At 29.4% G+C, this 19,467-nt stretch overlaps 2 protein-coding genes across 3 annotated transcripts in view; both read left to right on the top strand.

The window, feature by feature from the left end:
• The window catches only part of LOC108751695 (branched-chain-amino-acid aminotransferase, cytosolic), a 15,455-nt gene extending 1,742 nt beyond the window's left edge, over positions 1-13,713 (top strand). Inside the window, exons 2-7 of the mRNA XM_018492005.1 lie at positions 5,554-5,658; positions 5,746-5,955; positions 6,495-6,725; positions 12,751-13,060; positions 13,186-13,340; positions 13,448-13,713. Coding sequence (XP_018347507.1) covers positions 5,554-5,658; positions 5,746-5,955; positions 6,495-6,725; positions 12,751-13,060; positions 13,186-13,340; positions 13,448-13,639 — 1,203 coding nt within the window. The 3' untranslated portion in view covers positions 13,640-13,713. The remainder of the gene's footprint in view (positions 1-5,553; positions 5,659-5,745; positions 5,956-6,494; positions 6,726-12,750; positions 13,061-13,185; positions 13,341-13,447) is intronic.
• Positions 13,714-16,543: 2,830 nt separating this feature from the next.
• Positions 16,544-19,467, top strand: part of LOC108751595 (phospholipase DDHD1-like) — a 9,390-nt gene continuing 6,466 nt past the window's right edge. Inside the window, exons 1-2 of one of the 2 annotated variants that reach the window (XM_018491862.1) lie at positions 16,544-17,427; positions 18,435-18,749. In XM_018491862.1, the coding sequence (XP_018347364.1) occupies positions 17,355-17,427; positions 18,435-18,749 (388 nt within the window). In that variant the 5' untranslated portion in view covers positions 16,544-17,354. Of the gene's footprint in view, positions 17,428-18,431; positions 18,750-19,467 lie in introns of both variants that reach the window. The other variant, XM_018491854.1, reaches the window with a different exon arrangement.

Genomic DNA, 19,467 nt, shown 5'->3' with positions numbered 1-19,467 from the left:
TATATATATATATTATTTAGAACAAAATATTTATAAAAATTATAAACAAAATTGTACTTTGGATCTAAAATCTAAATTTTAACTAATTAACGGTAAATTAACGGGTAATCATTCATTGAAAATTGAACTTTGTTAAAAGTCCTAATAAAAATCGTACAACACTCAATGCAACAGTCTTGTAAATCACACGAACAATCGAGATTATCTTAGCTAGTTACAGAGTCATCCAACAAGAGTTATGCAAAGTTGTCCAGACGTAATTTCGAAACGCATCCATGAACTCGACCTAACGTTGACATGTGTCATCTTGAGATGTAGGTAATTTAGTGTGATGTGTCACATGGAGCGATACAACATTGAATCACATGTGAAAATTATTCAAACATTTTATGAAAATTCGCAGAATGTGAAATCAGAATCACATTCCGAAAACTTTGTGATTATTTTGGCCAGCATAACCGCCCAATAGAGCTCATATATAGCCGCAATATATAGTGAAAAAATTTGAGGAATGAAATTGAGATTGCTGAGATTGAGCCGGTAATGTATCAAAATGACAAAAATTTGACCGAGCGTATCAAAGTCTGCAAGAAGAATCGAAGTAGTTATTTGGCCGATATTCAAATAATTTTGGAATAGTCTACTAAAGATTAAAGAGATATTTTGTCGAGAGAGAGAGAGAGAGAGAGAGAGAGAGAGAGAGAGAGAGAGAGAGAGAATGAAAAAGGATTCTACCAAAAATTATGTGTTTAAAAAAAAATTTGTATAACTCTTGTTGGATAAACATATATACATTTTAATACAACAATCTAATTTTTTGGTACAAACAGTCAAAGACAATACTAAGGTCTTTTAAATATGTCTTAATATTACAAAAGTTGTATTCTGTTAGTTATGTCAAAAATTATCTTTTTCGTTACGAGATTGGTAGTGTAACTAACTTAATTGTAATAACTTAGTTGTGTTCTGTAATGGATTAGCTGATACTGCGATTTCCATTTGTATTTTTCAAGATAGTGGCGTTTTTTTTTATTAACTTTTTAATATAATAGTTTATAGTTATAATTATTTACCATTATACATACATATTATTTATTAAAATATTTTATAATAACAATTTTGACTTTAGAAATTTAGAAGACTAGTTAAATAAATTCCAAAGAAATATATGAAGTTAAAAGATGTTTTTATTATTTATTATTTAATTAATGAATTACATTAAATGTTTTATTGTGCATTGGTGCATAATAATAAAATTTATTATATTTTAAAGTATATATTCTTTAATATATAAGTGAAGTATATATATTCTGAAGTACAGAAATATAATATAGTTTTGTGCAAAACAATGTGATCGTATTTTTTTATTTATATATGTTTGTACGTTCTTAATTAATTATTACAATAAAAAATAAAAAAGCACCTCTCTCCTAAACAACACAAATGAAAATCACAGAATCAGTTGATCCATTACGAAACAGCTAAGTTATAGTTACAACGATACCTGCAACCCCATTTACCAACTAAAAAGATAATTTTTGATAGCTATCGAAATACAACCAAAAGCGTATAGAATTAACAGATGAATGACTTTACGATAAAATGTCTTATGTATCATTTTTCAATAATTCACTCACATTCAGTGCATTTTAAAGCCGTTGTACACAAATCGACGTAAAGACGTGTGTTTAATAAAATTATAGAAACAAGTTAAACCATGAAATCCTCAATACATTTTAATGTGTTATGATAAATACATTTTATTGTGTTTTGATAAAACATACATTGGATATTTTATCAATTGAGATGTTTCACTATTACATTTAGATTAGATTAGTGTACAATGGCTTTAATGCGTTGCACCGAGTGCGTAGTTATAAATAAAAAATGCTCTCAGATATTTCACGTGTATATAAACTTCATGTTTTATTAAAAATTAACATACGATCTGCATGTATGTTGATGTATAAAACTGTGAGGTCTATTAATTTACTTTTAATAAATAAAAAAAAGCTATTTCGAAAAAAAATCTTTTGGGAAATAGAAGTTTTTTCAGATGCAAAATCCAAGTTATTGTGACTTTTTTATACGCATGAGGATTATCCTAATATGTACATATAGTGTATCCGGTATTTATAATCGATTCTCATATTTAATATTGTCTTCAGATGTCATAAGCCAATCACATAGCCGCATTAGTATCTTAAGATATTATTTAACATGTCAAAATAACTGACTATGAATTTCGCCCTATATCTTTTAATACAATAATTAATTATTTGATGCAAACAATTCAATGTGATAAACATCCTAAAATATTTAAAAACATCCTAAGATTATAAAAACATTGTAAACTAAAAAAAAAAAAACGATTTTACGATCTTTAAAACATGTCATATTGACTTATAGCATTTGCAAAATATCCTATACAAATAGATCTTATATTTCACCTATCAATAAGATCAATTTTAAACGTGCATATGTTGATATTATGTACAGAAATGTCTTCTTTTTTTTTAATTTTAATACTCTTCGAAGAATGAAATTCTCAATTATTAATAAATTTATGATACAAAGTATTTTAGCAATATAAATATTTTGTCGGAGAATGCGTTAATGTTTAAAAATAAAAAATTTATATGCTCATTAATTCAGTTAAATAATACAATATTATAATAATATTACTATTATTTTGTATCTGAAGTATTATTACATGTATTACTTAATCGAATTAATAAACTATTATCCTTAAATATTGATATATCTTCCCAGAAAATATTAATACATATCGTAAACGTGTGAAACAGTTCAAAACAGCTATATACATAAGTTGTATATGTATACGTTAAACATATTTCTCATCGAATACAAATCTTATATTTGCCAAATTATAATTTTAATTTAATCCAAGTCTATTTAAATACGAAATTAGTATAATTAACTGTATTTATTATATTATTTATATTTCTAATTAAATAACTAATATTTATATATTATTTCATATTTCATATTATGTTTCTATATGTACTAATATGTATATGTATATATCTTCATATAAAATACAAAGATTTATATTATTTTAATAATTGTACTTTAAAGAGAGAAAATAGAAATAGTAAAGTTTAAAAAGAATGAAACGAATAGAGTAATATTTATGCCAACGCGTCAGCGGATCGTTCATTTTCAATTTAATCAAGTCATGTTTGTTCATTCGCATACGATTTCCAATGAATAACATTAAATGCAATGTATAGATTTCATATACCCATTGACCTACAATTTTACATTTTCTCTAAATATATATCAAACAGTAATAATAATAATAATAATAATAATAATAATAATAATAATAATAATCTCTATATTTATCTAATATATGTAATATAATAATGTAATATAATAAATCAAAACATTAAAATGTTGTTTTCATTAGAACGTTAAAATATCATTTTTGTTAGAATATATAATAAAAGTAGATACGTTATCAGCAGATAAAACATTCTTCCGATATTTTGACTTCAGTTGACATTCTTCGAATTTCCGATTATTTCATAAAAACACACATTAAAAAGTTTTAACCAGAAGTAGTTAAACCAAGAATCTTACATTTTTACGCGTTACTGTTCGTCTCATAGAATGTTTTATTATTAATTATTAATTAATTAATAATTTACCATAATAATTATTAACTAGTAATTTATTATAATTTTAGTGTTATTTGTAGCGCGTTTTTTTTTATCTTAAAGCTTAACACCACATTCTTGTATTAGGAGAATGTTAAGTTTGATTGTCTTTTGGCTAACACAAATAAGTTTCACATGCTTTTGCCAGAAAAATGGGAAAAATAACAGAAAACAATAGAAAGTATACTGATTGACGTAATTCATATTCTTATTACAGTAAATACATTTTTCAAGCAAAAAAAGATGATGAAAACTAAGTTTAACAAGTTTTTCAATACATTAACCTTATAATATGATATTGGATTGAACATTAAAATTATTATTAAAGTTTGTCAATTTAATTTAATTTGTGATATTATTCCAGTAGTTTAATTGCGTTTGTAAGTCCGGAAAACCAATTCGGCGCGCAGTTGGAAGGAAATTGGTAGCAGTAGCTACTAATATGGTATATATACATATATATATATATATATATATATATGTAGTATATACATATATAATTCACATTGAATCGTTTAAGCATTAATGATTTAACTTCGGCCGAAATATAGGCTTGAATATTCTTGCTTAGTATTTATTACATTACTTAATAAAATCATTTGCTAAGTTTAACACTAAAATATTTGAAAATATTTTTATTTACATTCGAAAATGTTTCCTCTTTTAAATATGACCATTAGTTTTTAATTTTGGACTTAGCAAAAAATTAGAAAAAAATTTCAAATCTTAGTAAGGGTTCCAGTTACTTTACATAGTAATTATTTTAGTATACAATGCATATAAAATATATACAATCATTTGAAATTTTTTTTGCACGAGAAAGAATACTACTGATTAGTGTTTTAACCTGTTTTACCTTGAAAATTCTTGGAAATTGTGAAGATCTATTTAAATAACTTTTAATTTTCCTCTATTATACATGCGAGCATTGTCTGTAATACTAGTCTCGTTACCGTAGCGCAAAGTTTAGTCTAGAAGATAATATTTCAACTTATATTCTTCAAAAATATTAAATTTCTACTTCATATGTAACATTAAAAGAACGATCAAATAAATATAGTCTGGCTGATGTTTATGTCGATGTATATGTATATAGATTTACGTTTCTCTTATAGATATTTCTTTAACTGATAAGTGTGATAAGAGCATATAACGTCATATGTTTTAGAGTTTTGCTGATCTACATTCCGTATAACAAATAATTACATTAATAGCGATGAATTCATTATGTCGAACATTTTAATGGTTTTAAGGCAGAAATTTTCCATCTTTTCAATTTACGGCACAAAAAATTATAATGACGCATATGTTATTATCATTTATAATTCGATGTTTTTTACTGGCTTCGTCGATTCTATTAACAAAAATTAAAATTAGCGGCACATATTAAGTGACGAGGCAAATTTTTCGAAGTATATCATTAGTGAACATGCTTTTTTAACATAGACTTTTTAATTAATATTATATACAAATAAAATTCTGAAATTTGTATTTTTATTTTACTGTTTTAAAAGTTTTTGTAATGATGACGTTAAAATAATATATATATATATATATATATATACTTTGGGGAATAAGAAATACAATATAAAAAGTATCTAATCTGAATAAGGCTCATCTAATTAATTTTATTTTTTTCTAATTTTATTTATGGAGATATTAAACTAAGCTAAGTAAGAATAAAGTCTTTACTTCACTCACTCACAAAAATAAAATTTATTTTTCATATAGAATATTTATTATAGAATATAATATGGCCCAAATTATTAAGAATTTTCGATTTCGTAATTGCGGACTTCGAGTTTCTAAATTGCTATAATTAGCTTTTTTTTACTAGAGACAGAAATAAATGTATATATTCTTATTCTAGATTTTATTTTTCGGAAATGTGATTAATCAGCTGCAACAGAGTGTTAGGTGGAGCTCTTCTTTGAGAACTAAGGATAAGAATTCTGTACCGCAACGTTTCTTTAAGGTATTCACTTATTACAATAAGAGTAATTAAGTAAAATGTAATATAGATGAAACTGAAAAAATAATTTATTTAGTATGTTTTTATCAGTATGCAGATTTATCTGTCCGCCTCGCTGGACCAAATCAGTTAAATCCTAAACCTGATGTTAATAAGCTTTCATTTGGGAAATATTTCACTGATCACATGCTCAAAGTACATTATTACGAAGGCATGAATGGTTGGCAAGCACCAGAAATTATGCCTTTCGAAAACATAGTTCTTCATCCAGCAGCGAAAGTACTTCATTATGCTGTGGAGGTATTTATATTTTGTATTTTGAAGATGACATGTGAGATAGTATTAAAAAAATTAATTTATTTTTATTGATTTATCTCTTATTTTTTATTATATTATTGTGTTTAACAAATTCCTTTTGTACTTATAAAAAATATTGTTTTTAATATTTAATTATGTACATATCATCTCAGTAGTGCTTTATAATGTTAATGGCACACTCTTGTTTTAATAATTTAGCATAATTTAAAATTAGATTATTATTTTTCTTTCGTAAAACTGAGAAGTCTTCTTTAATATAAAATATATCCCATAAAAAGATATATATTATCTTGAAATTCTTCTGTCAAAAATATTTAATACCGATAATCGCTATCTTGGAGGATATTTTACTATCTCTGTGAAATTAGATTTAAAAAATATATAATATATATTTAAAACTGTAGGATATGCAAAGATTATTAGATTTGTATACAACATGTGTATACAAATTATTGTGGAGCTAAAATTCCTTGTGTGATTTAACTTATGCAGTAGTAACATATGTATAAATCTTTTTTCAGTTGTTCGAAGGTATGAAAGCTTACAGAGGTGTTGATGGCAAAATAAGGTTGTTTAGACCAGAGTTAAATATGGAAAGAATGAATAATTCAGCAGTAAGAGCTGGTCTGCCACCTTTCAGAGGGGAAGAGTTAATTAAGTGCATTTGTAGATTAATTAGCATAGACCAAGAATGGGTTCCACATTCTACCGCCTCTAGTCTTTACATTCGTCCTACGCTCATAGGCATTGACGTGAGTACTATTTTATTATTAAATATATCATCGAGTATTCTGCTAGTATTTATCTCATTAAAATTTAGGTATTAACTGCAAAAAGGTTAAACTTCATGAATGACTTCCACTCCTATCTAAGGGTGGACCTCTTGCTTCTTGTGGAAAGTGAATGTAATCGGGAATATAAAAATTTAATACTTTAAAATATATCTCAGAAACACTAGAAGAGTCCGCCACGTGATTCAAAGTGTACGTAACTTAGGATTATATCGACTTTAATTAATTTATGTAAAAATCAAAAGTCGTTGGTAAAGTTTAATCTTTTCGCAATCGTAATAATTACCAAAGTTTACATTGTGATGCTATTTTACAATAAATGATGTAATTACGAGGGTCGTTTGAAAAGTTTTGAGCCTCAATATGAAGATAGCATTATTCGTCAAAACCATTCTGGTGTATTACAATCGTACATGTTTTACGAGAAATTGTAATTATTTTGGACGCTAAAAGTTGTTGTTTGAGAATCATTTGTGCCAGTCGATGTCAGTGTTTTCGTTTGATGAAAATCTGTGTCCTTCGAGCCTAACTTTGAACTTAGGAAACGGGAAAAAGTCATTGGGAATCAGATCTGCTGAATACGGTGGGTAGTTAATTAATTCGAACTGCAATTAATAAATTTTTGTTATGGCGATCGTCGATATTCCATTTTATCTGATTTTTTTCGATTTTTAGAAAAACACTGATATCGATTGGCAAATGACTCTCAAAAATAACAACTGAGCGTCCAAAATGACTACAATTTTCATAGGTATCTTGCAAAGCATATGTATGTATATACGATTGTAGTACCAGAATGGTTTTGACGAGTAATGCCATCTTCATGTTGAGGCTCAAAACTTTTCAAACGACCCTCGTATATACGTGGCCAATTGTACATTAAATCACAGACATAATCAGTGTGAAATTATTGCGGTATTATTTACGTCATGGACTACTATATGTATACGTGCACAAGAGCAATCATATTTCTCAATGTTTAATGATAATATATGATAAAAACAGAATCACAACTTTCTTTTGGCATACCGGTTACATGTTACACACGAAACGACGCATGCTCCTACAATCATATTATTTAGATACAGTATCGAATTATTATTCAAATACTTTTCTTTCTTTCCCTTTTTAATAAATTTTATATAATGTAATATTTGGACGTTACTTTTATGAAAATCAGTTCTTATCACATCTTAATATATAATTATAAAAGACCTATTTATTTTTTATTACATATTTAATCTTTTGTAATTTTTGTAATTATTTATTTAAGTAATATATTACTCAACGTATCTTAACTATATCATATATGTATTTTAACTATCGCATTAATCCGACATATGAAATCTTTTTTATTTAACTTTAACGTTTTAACTTACTGCTTGCAAGATAATAAGTGTTGCCTCAGAGTATTTATTAGACTTTACGATAACATCGCATTCTTCTTTTTATCATAATCGATTTTCGTGACCTTCTTGAGATATGACACACTATTTCTGATATTAATTCTGAAAATAAATCGTAAATTGTACGTACAGTGATCGATGAAATAAATTAATGTAATAATATTGATTAGCAATAAATTTTTGAATTGTTATGATTAGGGATGCATCGGATATTCGAGAAGACAATTCCTACACTTAAATGTGTATTATTGATAATTTCAAAAATCTTATTGCGATAATATATTGTTATTCAACATTGAAAATAACTAGACAATAGGTCAAAATGTTTGTTTTTAATCATTGTATCTGATTTTATTATTAAAAGGTTCCAATTAAGAGCACACGAAAACCAGCATTAACTCAATAGGCATTGATTCTACGTAGTACATATAGTTCGAATTTATCTAGTCTTTTTATATTTATCATTATTTTAGATTCTAGAAAATCTTATATACATTCACTTGTAGATATTTTGTACAAATGACTTCCGTAAAAGAGAAAAATAGGAATATATATATACACTTTATCCAAATTACGCAAATATTAATACTATATATGTGTATATTTTAATAAAATAGTATGAAATAAATGAAGTTTATTTCATATCTAGTATGCAAAAGTAATGAAACAAAAAGAAGTTTTATTCGAAATTAAGAGTTTATTCGATATATTGCCATTTTAACATTAAATATCTTTCCAGAATGTGTGATGACCTATTACTTTTTTGTGACCATTACAATCGTAATTTTTTTAACTATTATAATCTTATACGTATTTTAAAAAACTCTATGATAATGTTTGTGTGTGCAATTAGAAGAAACGTCTTCGACTCTTATCTATCACTATAGGTTATATGTTAAAAGTTACATCTTCAACTTTTTTTTCTCTCTCTCTTATTTGATTGATAATCTACCCTAGAATTTTGCACACTTCAAGTTCGGTACCTTAACTTCATTATATGTTATATTAAAAAATTAGACATTTCTCTATGATAACTCTATTTACTGTAGAACGTCGTCGATCATCAGTAACCGTTGAGATCCGTGTTATCTCTGCTTTCTTTGAAGACAGAAAGAGGTGCAACGAAATCACAGACCTTTAAACTGTCATCTTTCGGCTACGAACCGAATGTATGGTCTATGTATTTATACAAGATGTACCGCAATTTTTGACAAAACGTCGTTTGGTAGATAAAACGGACCAAACTGAGTCGAAGAGTCCTCCATCATTTTGCAATTTTTTCGAGATTAACATCTCGTTAACTATTGCAAAAATTGCAAAATCGTAGAGGATTTTTCAACTCAGTTTAAAGACACAAGAGCGCTTTGTAAAAAATTGCGGGACACCCTGTATATCATTGATCTATATATCATGTCATTACATTAAACTTAATTTAATCCCCAGAAGAAATCGACTTTCTAATACAATGTTTAAAACACTACTGATTTTTAAAAAGCATATGACAAAAGACAATTATCCAAACATTTTTGTAAGTGTGCTATATAAGTAGTAGTTTGACGTAAAATACAATTTGTTTACGCAATTTGTTTTTCTAAATAAAAAGTATTTTAAAAAATAACTAAATCTTTCAGGTACTTCTGTACTATATCTATACCTAATTTATTTTACCTGTAATTTTTTTTTAAATTTAATGTATTTACGAGTATACCTATAACTAGGTACTTTTCCTACATAGTACCTGTGTCTATGTACCTGTGCCTAAATACCTTTCAAAATATATCTGTTACAACACTATACTCTATATTAAATAATGTTTTAACAATATTTTGAATACATACGCATATAAATTAAAAAATTATTTTTATATTACTCATTGTCAGTAACGAGAATAGATTGAAATGAATTCAGATGTTCAGAAATACATATTTACGAATAAAAATAAATTCTTTTTAATCCGAATGCATTTTTATTTATTTATAGGAATTGCATGAAACGCATTTCTATGCTTTTCAAGCATATAAAGATAATATTAACTTTTTTTCTGTGCATCATGTATTATGTATTGCTCAATTCACAATTCTGAATAAGAGAGATGCAGTTTTTCAATTCAAATGAATCCAGTTGAATCAAATGGAATCCAATTGAATAAAAAAAGTTCTTCAATTGGATTCAATAGAACAGAATAATGAGAACTAAATAAATAAGACTAAAAAAAAAAGAATAAGATAAAAAGAAAATAAGACAAAAAAAAATTTTTTTTATTCAATTGAATTCAATGGGCTTAAAATACGCATAAAAAATTTAATCTATTTTAATCCATTCTCGATTACTAGGTATTAACTAGTACATAAAATAAATGTAAATTTGAACTGTTAACAATTAATTGCATGCATGTATAAAATGTCCTTTTAACTGTGATACTACAGCCTTAAAGAACCAAAAATGGGCCACGAGCGAGTATTAATCATGCTATTTTGCAGGTATTGTTATATACGTTAGTAGAATATATCCTATTCATGAAAATATACAAATTTACACAATGATAAGCAAATCGGAGAAGAGCGTTATACTACACATTTACTAAAAATAATTTTCGGGATGGGGAGGGGCTAAAAAATTTATAATTATGACCTGTTTACCATTATTATTCACTATTCATTATTAACTCCATCAGAATTACTAGAAATTCACTGGAACATAAAATGATACGAAAATGTCTTTTGTATGTTAAAATTATAATTTTGTTCTTGCATTTTTGTATGTTTATACGTCTTAAATACAGGGAATGAAAGTATGCGTTTTACTTGTTAAGGTGGCCCTACACGGTCAATAATTCTGATCAATAATATTGAATCAGTAATACTGATAGTATGCATTAATATTTTTAGTATTTTTAAAACCTTACACGATTAGTATTATTATTGACTAATATTTCTCTTTAGTTTTATATTGTCTATTGTACATTATCTATTGTACTGTATCATATATGGATCTCAGTAAAGCGATATTGATGGTCAACAATCCAAATCATCGTTACTCTATATTCTACGTCAATTTATTATTAATATTACAACCGCACCACGATAAAAATAGACAAGGTATGTTCGTGACTAATCGTAAGACAAGTTTGCGCATACAAACTATAATTATAGAAAAAATAAGAAAAAAAAAAACTATAAATAAAACGAATGTAGGAAACTTCAAACATGTAAAATGATATAATATTATTAATAATATATTCATTATTATTTAAATTACACAATTTACTAAAGAAAGTCGTGAGAATTTTATTCTTGCATTTACAGAATTCGTTTTTAGCTGATTTTATATAGAAACGAGACATTAGATATTAGATCGATATTAGAATTACGAGTTTTTATTTCTTTAATTATCTAAACATCTAAACAGATCATGTTTTTAGCAGTATTAATAAAGTGCAATGTTTAATTTCCAAGAAATAAAAGGATATTCTTTTAAGCCGGAATCAGACTATGCATTGAAGATAGAGATTGAAAATTGAAATTTGACCAATAAGGACAAACAAATTTTAGCTCCTATTGTTTTGATTGGTCACATTTCAATCTTCAATCTCAATCTTCAATACGTAGTCTGATTCCGGCCTTAGAAGAGCAGTCAGTGAGCAAAAAGATATATGAAAAATATGTATAATAATATGTATAATTCATTACATAATTATTCCAGTTAGATGTTATTCTGTGTATTTAAATCTTCAGATTCATTTATGAAAGAAATATATTGGAACAATACGTGTCTCATCTTTTTGATATCTATTATATCACAACTGAATCTTGCATTAACATTACAGTGTTCGTGGATTATTGAAGTAGCAGTTTCCGTACTCGAGATCAAGCAGCACTAAATGTGATACAGCTTAGGATGGTGATGACATCATGATATTAATTCCCTAATTCAGGGAAAAATTTTTTTTTATTTTACCGTGTGTATTCTAGAATTTTATGCTAATCGATAAGTTTTTCTTATCGAGTTTTCAGCAATAAGACTGGATTAATTAATTTCATATCTTTCAGTTTTTCTAGGAGTGTTATATTTATATTATATAGCTGTAATTTCCAATGAGTGAGAAATTACAACTAACGTGTACATTACATGTAACATATACGTTATATTACCTGTTACGTTCTGTTTTATTAAAGCAAAATAACAATACATATTTGTGTTTGCTGGGTAATCAGCTGTTTCGGAGCGCTGCTTCGTTCATAGTTATGCAATGTCGAACTATGAGCGTTCCTTTGCTGGTTACGCATTTGTACATGAAGTACAGCGGAGTGGAGGAATTTTGTCAGCGAAGCTTCGCTACATGAAACTGTGTCTTATTTACACAATTGGCTAATATCATGTATGGTAATATTCATTCTCTATCAATTTCCTTTCTCCCCATTATTTCACTCCATTATTATTTCCTTCAATTTTCTCTATAAATATACATATATAGAAGTCAAGTGTGTTCGCTCGTGGCCCAGAACAATTAATAAAAATTCTCAAAGTTCTTTTCTGGAAAAAAAAAATTTATTTGTTGCGTTTGACTTGTTCCTGTATAGCCTACACTTGGAGTCGCAACTTCGGATTCAGCTTTATTGTATGTAATCCTATCTCCCGTCGGATCTTACTTCAAAGCTACAGATCAGCAAGTCGGGATTTCCCTGCTTGCAGATCCTAGGTATACGAGAGCATGGCCTGGCGGTTGTGGTAATGCTAAATTAGGCAGCAATTATGGACCTACAATTCAAGTTCAACAAGAAGCTACCGAAAAAGGTTTACACCAAGTATTGTGGCTGTACGGTGAAAACAATGAACTTACAGAAATTGGCACTATGAACATCTTCGTTGTTTATACAAATAATAACGGAGGTAAGAAGCAACTTTTGGTAAATTTTATAAAATGTTTGTGAAAAAAGTATAGGAAGGAAGAATTTAATCTGATTTAATGATTTAGTTTAGAAATCCAATTACTATTCCTATGTTATTTTATACAGAAAGGGAACTACTTACACCATCTTTAAATGGTTTGATCTTACCCGGAGTTGTAAGAAATTCGCTTTTAGCTATATCTAGGCAATGGAATCAATATAAAGTTACGGAAAGACCTATTACGATGAAAGAGATTATACAATTAAATTCAGATAATAGGGTAAGATTTACGTATGCAACATTGTTTTTCCTCTTTTCTTCTCTCTCTCTCTCTCTCTCTCTCTCTTAGCATATTATCTATTATTACAATTAATTTTTTTGTTATAGCTGTTGGAAATATTCGGAGCAGGAACAGCGTGCGTAGTCAGTCCTGTATCTTATATTAACTTCCAAGGTGAAGAATTGCATATACCAACGACAGAACAACCTGAAGCAATTTATCAGATGCTCAAGAAACGTTTATTGGATATACAGTATGGTATTATACCTGACCATCCATGGAGTTTAATCATTGAGTAAAATATGAATGATATAAGATTATATTAATTATTTTAATCTACTTAGTAAAATATTTAAAAATCCTTAAATTTAAAGGAAAGACTGTTAAGTCTTTAATTAATCCTCAATAAAGAGTAATTAAAGGGTAAAATATTCACGAAGGATTAGCGTAACCCTCTGATTTTAAATTAGTGTTATATTAAAGTTAATATTAAAATGATATTAATACTAAATTAATATTAGTTGCATAAGCATAGATAAAACTGTCTTGGATCAATGAACGTAAAACTCATTTTATATTAGATACAAGTCAATTGCAAGTTTGTTGCGACAGCCAATCTGAAATTTGCATTATGAAATCAACGTTTCAGTTGACTCGCAACAAACTTGCGTCTAGTGTAGCATAGGTTTTAGGCTGTTCATTGATCTAGATATTTCAGCTGGTCTTATGCCTAATAAGCCTTATTCTATGCAGCTTATATCATTTTGTAATAGTTCTAAAGTATAAAATAATTCGAAAACTATTGATTTTTCGATATCTTTATCTTAATACTTTTATATGCAGAATAATTAGAACAATTATAATATGTAAAGAAATGATATAATTCCATTAAAAAACTTTTGATGACTTTGACCTGACATTTTCTCAAGGCTAACTAAGATTATTATCTTCTTTTCCTTTAATAACTGAACTTTTGAAAACAGTTTTTTTCTTGTCTTAAGGATTTTGAGATATTCTATTAGATGGATTAAAATGGACAACCATTTTATATATAACGCGCGCGCGCGCGTGTGTGTATGTGTGTGCGGGCGCGTGTATGTATATATGTCAGTGTCGGAACTAGATATTTTGACGTTAGAGGAAAAAAAAAGTGCGCCCCTCAGTAACAAAAACACTTTTTGTACGGCATGTATAATATGTAATAAGAGATAATATTAATTAATAATATTTAATATTAATTTAGTATTAACATTAATTTAATAGAAACATATAATAGTAATATGTACATTATAAATATACAGACTATGTGTATGTACATATATGTATGTCATAAACAAACACAACATAGTTCACAGTAGAATCAGAATGTATACGTATACCATTATAGATAATATTAATGTATAATATGTATATTTATATATTTATATAAATAATATCAATTTTTATAAAAATTCATAGAAGATATGTTTTTCATTTAAAGTAATATCGCACGATCTTATCTATGCATCCGATATAGGTTCCTATTCTCGAAAAGTATCGCATATGAAGAACTAGAGAATCGGCGATCTTCTTTTTACAATACATTGGCTGCATTTAGCAGAGGAAGCAGCATTGCAACTGTTGTAAAATTCTTCAATATGATTTGTTTATACATTTAGATCCACAAAGAATCCAAAAGCAAGAATCAATCGTATTGAAAAAATTTACAACAGTTGCAAAGTTGCTTTCTTTGCTGAGCATAATCACTATTTTACATTTTTATTATTTACATTATTTTGTATACAACTTATTCGATATTAAAATATAATGTATACCAATAAAAATTAATAAGAAATATATTTCAGATAAAAAAAACTATAAAATATAAAGTTACAATATATAATAGTTCACTGAAAATCATTTTATAAGGCTATACTATTATACTTTTATCAAATACGTTGCGGTTATTATGCATTTTGTCTAAACTATATTTTATAATTTATTTGATAAATAAAGTAATATCTTTAGATTAAAATTTCATCGGATTAACCGTAGAAGCCCTCCACCACCCCCGTCGAGTCCGGCGGTTCCCTTTTCCTCAAACACATAGGTATAGTAAAAAAGTCCTCTTATAAAAATTGTCCAATCATAATAAAATATTCTTCTTACAATCGACTATAAATGATCGACAATAATTTCATAAGGTTTGTTGCACCCCTATTGTGTTTCAGAATTTACACGGGTCATACTGTAAAACTGTAGTTTGGAAAATCGGGATAACTTTGACACAAATTTTCACAACGCCCAAATAACACGCATGTCAAAATCTAAACATAAAAAAATCTTTAAAAAATCCTGATTTTGGATATGCGTGCTTAAGCATTTTTCAAAATTAGAGTAAATGATATCTCGACAAAAATTACCCCCATAAGAATAAAAGGTTAACAAATGCAAGTTTCACTTACCTATTAAATGAGTAACGACGCCTACCTCATCCAGAGCGGACAATCTGTCTCGAATCTCGAGCTGTCACCAGTTGTCATGTCACGTCCCGCAAATGAAACGTGAACGCGTTAGGATAGCGAAAAAGCTTCATTCGCGGATCGCGAACAACAGACAGACGTTTCGCGCGCCAAACAAAAAATTCAAAGCCAGACGGCAGACGCGAAGCGACGATGACGTTGCGGCCTACGCAAATGGCCGCTGCCGCGCACTACTGCCCTCTGACAAAGTGGATGTGAACTACATAGCAAGGTTCAAGTTTTCCAAGGCTGCGGATAATAAACCGATATTACCCTCAGAACAGTGGACCTTGCTATGTAATTTACATTCACTTTGTCAGGGGGCAGTAGTGCGCGGCAGCATTTTGCGCCATTTTACGGTTCGAGGTTTTGAGCCGTGTGAAGTCATGTCTTCTCTCAGGTTTCTCTCTGCGTACCGGTAGAAGCTTCCAAACATTACGCGAAAAAGTTTGGCATGGTCACATTGACTTTCATGTTTTTCTCTGTTATTCTCTGCTATGAAGCTTGTTCCTGCTCTTCTCGTTAGTATATATATTTTTTGTGATGTCGCAGAGTGATGAGGGAGCAGAGGTGGCATACATACGTCACTGGTTCGCGGTGCATCATAGTGTACACAGTGCACACCGACCTGCACCGCTAAATATACATATCGATACATATATGTACGTATACCGCGTATCGTATCGTCAGTATCGTGCGATAATGTCAAGCGCTGCGTCAGCTGGTCACTGTTGTGAGTCACTATCATCCATTATCAGTATTATCAGTATTATCAGTATTACCAGTATTACCGTGATCAGTGTGACACTCAGAGTGAAGCGTGATCGTCAGAGTGACCGTGTGACGAGGTGTTCTGACTTCCAACCAAAAATTCGCGGCAGCATAAATTGGTACATATACCTACGGTATTGTATGAGACGCGCATGCGATACACAATAATGTGAGATACACGATAATGGTTGGAAAGGAGAGGATATCTGAGGATACCATTGCGATTGTTGTCGCGTCGCATCGAATCGTTCTTTATCATTTGTGAATTCTGATTTCTCTGGATAACGCATCACGCATGTACGCGCGCGCATGCAGTTCCTTTTGGGCGGTTTGCGAGACTCGGACACTGCGAGACAGCGAGATAACGTGGCTCTCGGCTCGATCGCCAGATTCGCGAGCGGGATTTATGTCACTACGGCTGTAATTTTCGTAAGAGGCGAAAATCATCGGAATACTCCTTGCCATGTTCCTCTCTCTCTCTCTCTCCCTCTCTCTCTCTTCCTCTCTTCCGTTTTATGTTCGGTTATGCACGTTTTTCTTCGCGCTCGTGCAAAGTTCATCTCCGTCGATTCGTCATCGAGATAGCGCGAGGGTGACAGCTCTGCGACAAGAGTCGCGTCTATCATAGTCTCGTGATCGCTGCCCACGCGCGGCGACAACTATCGCTGTTTGTTGAACTCACGAAGCTTGAGCGTGCTCGAGTTCTGACAATAAATCGCCGGTCGCCCAACAGCTCAACGGAATGTCTATTAATCTGAGTGAGGTCGATCCGTTCAGTGAGATGGAGCTGCCTGTGGAGCAAGAATCCTACGAAGGTACGACAATAAGACACACGAGACGTCCGATGATTTCGATCACATGATCGTCAAAGAACGATTATCATCTAAGGGACGATAGGGACGATCAAGCGCTTGTTTGATACGCTCGCGACCATCATATTTAGGCGCGTCGTTCAGCGGACTTGACAGTCCGCTAAATAAGTGCTCGCTGCTATTCTTCTAGAGATCTAAACGTTTGATGATCTCGTTGGATGATCTCGAGATTCTAGAGAAGGAATATATACACCAATAACAGCGAGCTCTCATTCAACTGTTGAGTCTTCTGAACGTAATTATTGACAGAGAAAATTGATTGGTAAGTGCTGTTTTTTAAGCTTTTTTTTTTCTTTAATGCAGAGTCAGTTTCTACACTTGTAGATCCAGCGAAAAACTAAGAGTAAAAACCAATTGTATTAAAGAATTACTGAGTCCTCTTGTACTAATCAGTTTTCTCTGCGCAGTGATTTGTTAACTCGCTTTCGTCATTTCTTATCGCGAGTAGACGCTGTGTATTCGCGAGATATTTAAATTTGGAGATCCTTGGGAGTGCGCGCGCGCTTGAGCGTGTTGCACACGAATTTTTTCCGTGACATTTCAAGTATTCTAAAATTTATTAGTGTCATTTGATAGACCGAGTTTGCTTATCTATTTAGACTTTTCTTTTTACAACAATACACAAGTATCTCCCAAAAATATCAATTATAAGAATTTCAACAAAAATCATAAATATTTGTGTAAATGTTTATTTGTATTTAAAAGATTTTATTTTTATTTTTTTTCCGAGTATCTTTTCTCGAAAACATGTCAATGCTTTAGAAAGTGCTTTATAAATAATTTTTACTTATTTAATATATATTTATTTCTACCTTTTGCTTTTTGTAAAATCCAATCTATGCACGATAAAAATCCGAGCGTGTAAAATTATTATTTGTTAATATTATATAATTGCTAATTATTGAAAAAATATTAGATGTGTAATGATTCAATTTTTGTCTCGTACAAAGATGACCAAGCAATAGTGGAATCAAGTCCAAAGAACAATATAGAAACTAATGCTGTGAGTGAAGCTGATTACGCTGAGCCTTTGACCCCGGAAGAAATACGGTGGTTTTATAAAGACGGCGTTGACAAAAGGTGGAACGAATTTTGCGGGTACGACAGTTTAAGAATTGAGAGAATTTATCAAGAACGTCAGAATTTAATTAGCGAAAGTAATGATGGAACAAATGGTTTGCCACCCGCTGAAAAAATTGTGGTTAGAGGTGGCATGTACGATATCGAAATAGATAATATGAAATGCGTTTCGATATATTGGCCAGGTGAATATATCACATATTTTATTTCCCTTTTAGTTGTATTCTATTCTTTACACCATTGCATATTTATTAATTACTTTTGCCTATTACCAAAGTCAACTCGTGTAGCACAGAATTTATGCACAAGTGCTTGCTAACTTTGTAGGCATTGCTGGGCTACGTGAAAATAATAGTGCCAATAATAATGAATCGACAATTGATACAAATATCCATGAATGCTTTAATAATGATTCAATGCCTCTTTAGATTTCTGTATATTTTTCCATTGTGCATGCAGTAATGTATGTCTTTATACTGCACAAATTACTTTGTCCTTGAAGTTATTATAGCCAATTCGTATTGACTATGCCTATTATGACTTGCAACATGTGCAAAACAAATATAACACAGACAATACATTCGCTGTAATAAAGAATTTATTCAGAGCTCTCAGTAAAATATATTAGTTATTATTTATATATATCACAATCAAAGTGTTAATTTAGTAAATGTATACACTTATTAATTGGATAAATAAATATATTCACAAGCATACAATGAAATTTAAAGTTGTTATGAGTAACGATAACGATTTCATGGTAACTAATTATTTTTATCGTTACTTTATCTCATAAATTGATTTCTAGCAAAAAAATTACGTCGCGAAACAATTTTCACATTTTATGTATAGTCTTTACATAAGACATGATAAATTTTATCTATTGGCAATGCTATCATTGTT

Source organism: Trachymyrmex septentrionalis, unplaced genomic scaffold (genome assembly GCF_001594115.1).
Source record: "Trachymyrmex septentrionalis isolate Tsep2-gDNA-1 unplaced genomic scaffold, Tsep1.0 scaffold112, whole genome shotgun sequence".
Taxonomy (NCBI): domain Eukaryota; kingdom Metazoa; phylum Arthropoda; class Insecta; order Hymenoptera; family Formicidae; genus Trachymyrmex; species Trachymyrmex septentrionalis.
Note: the sequence above shows the minus strand (reverse complement) of the source record. Positions and strands in the feature narration are given on the sequence as shown.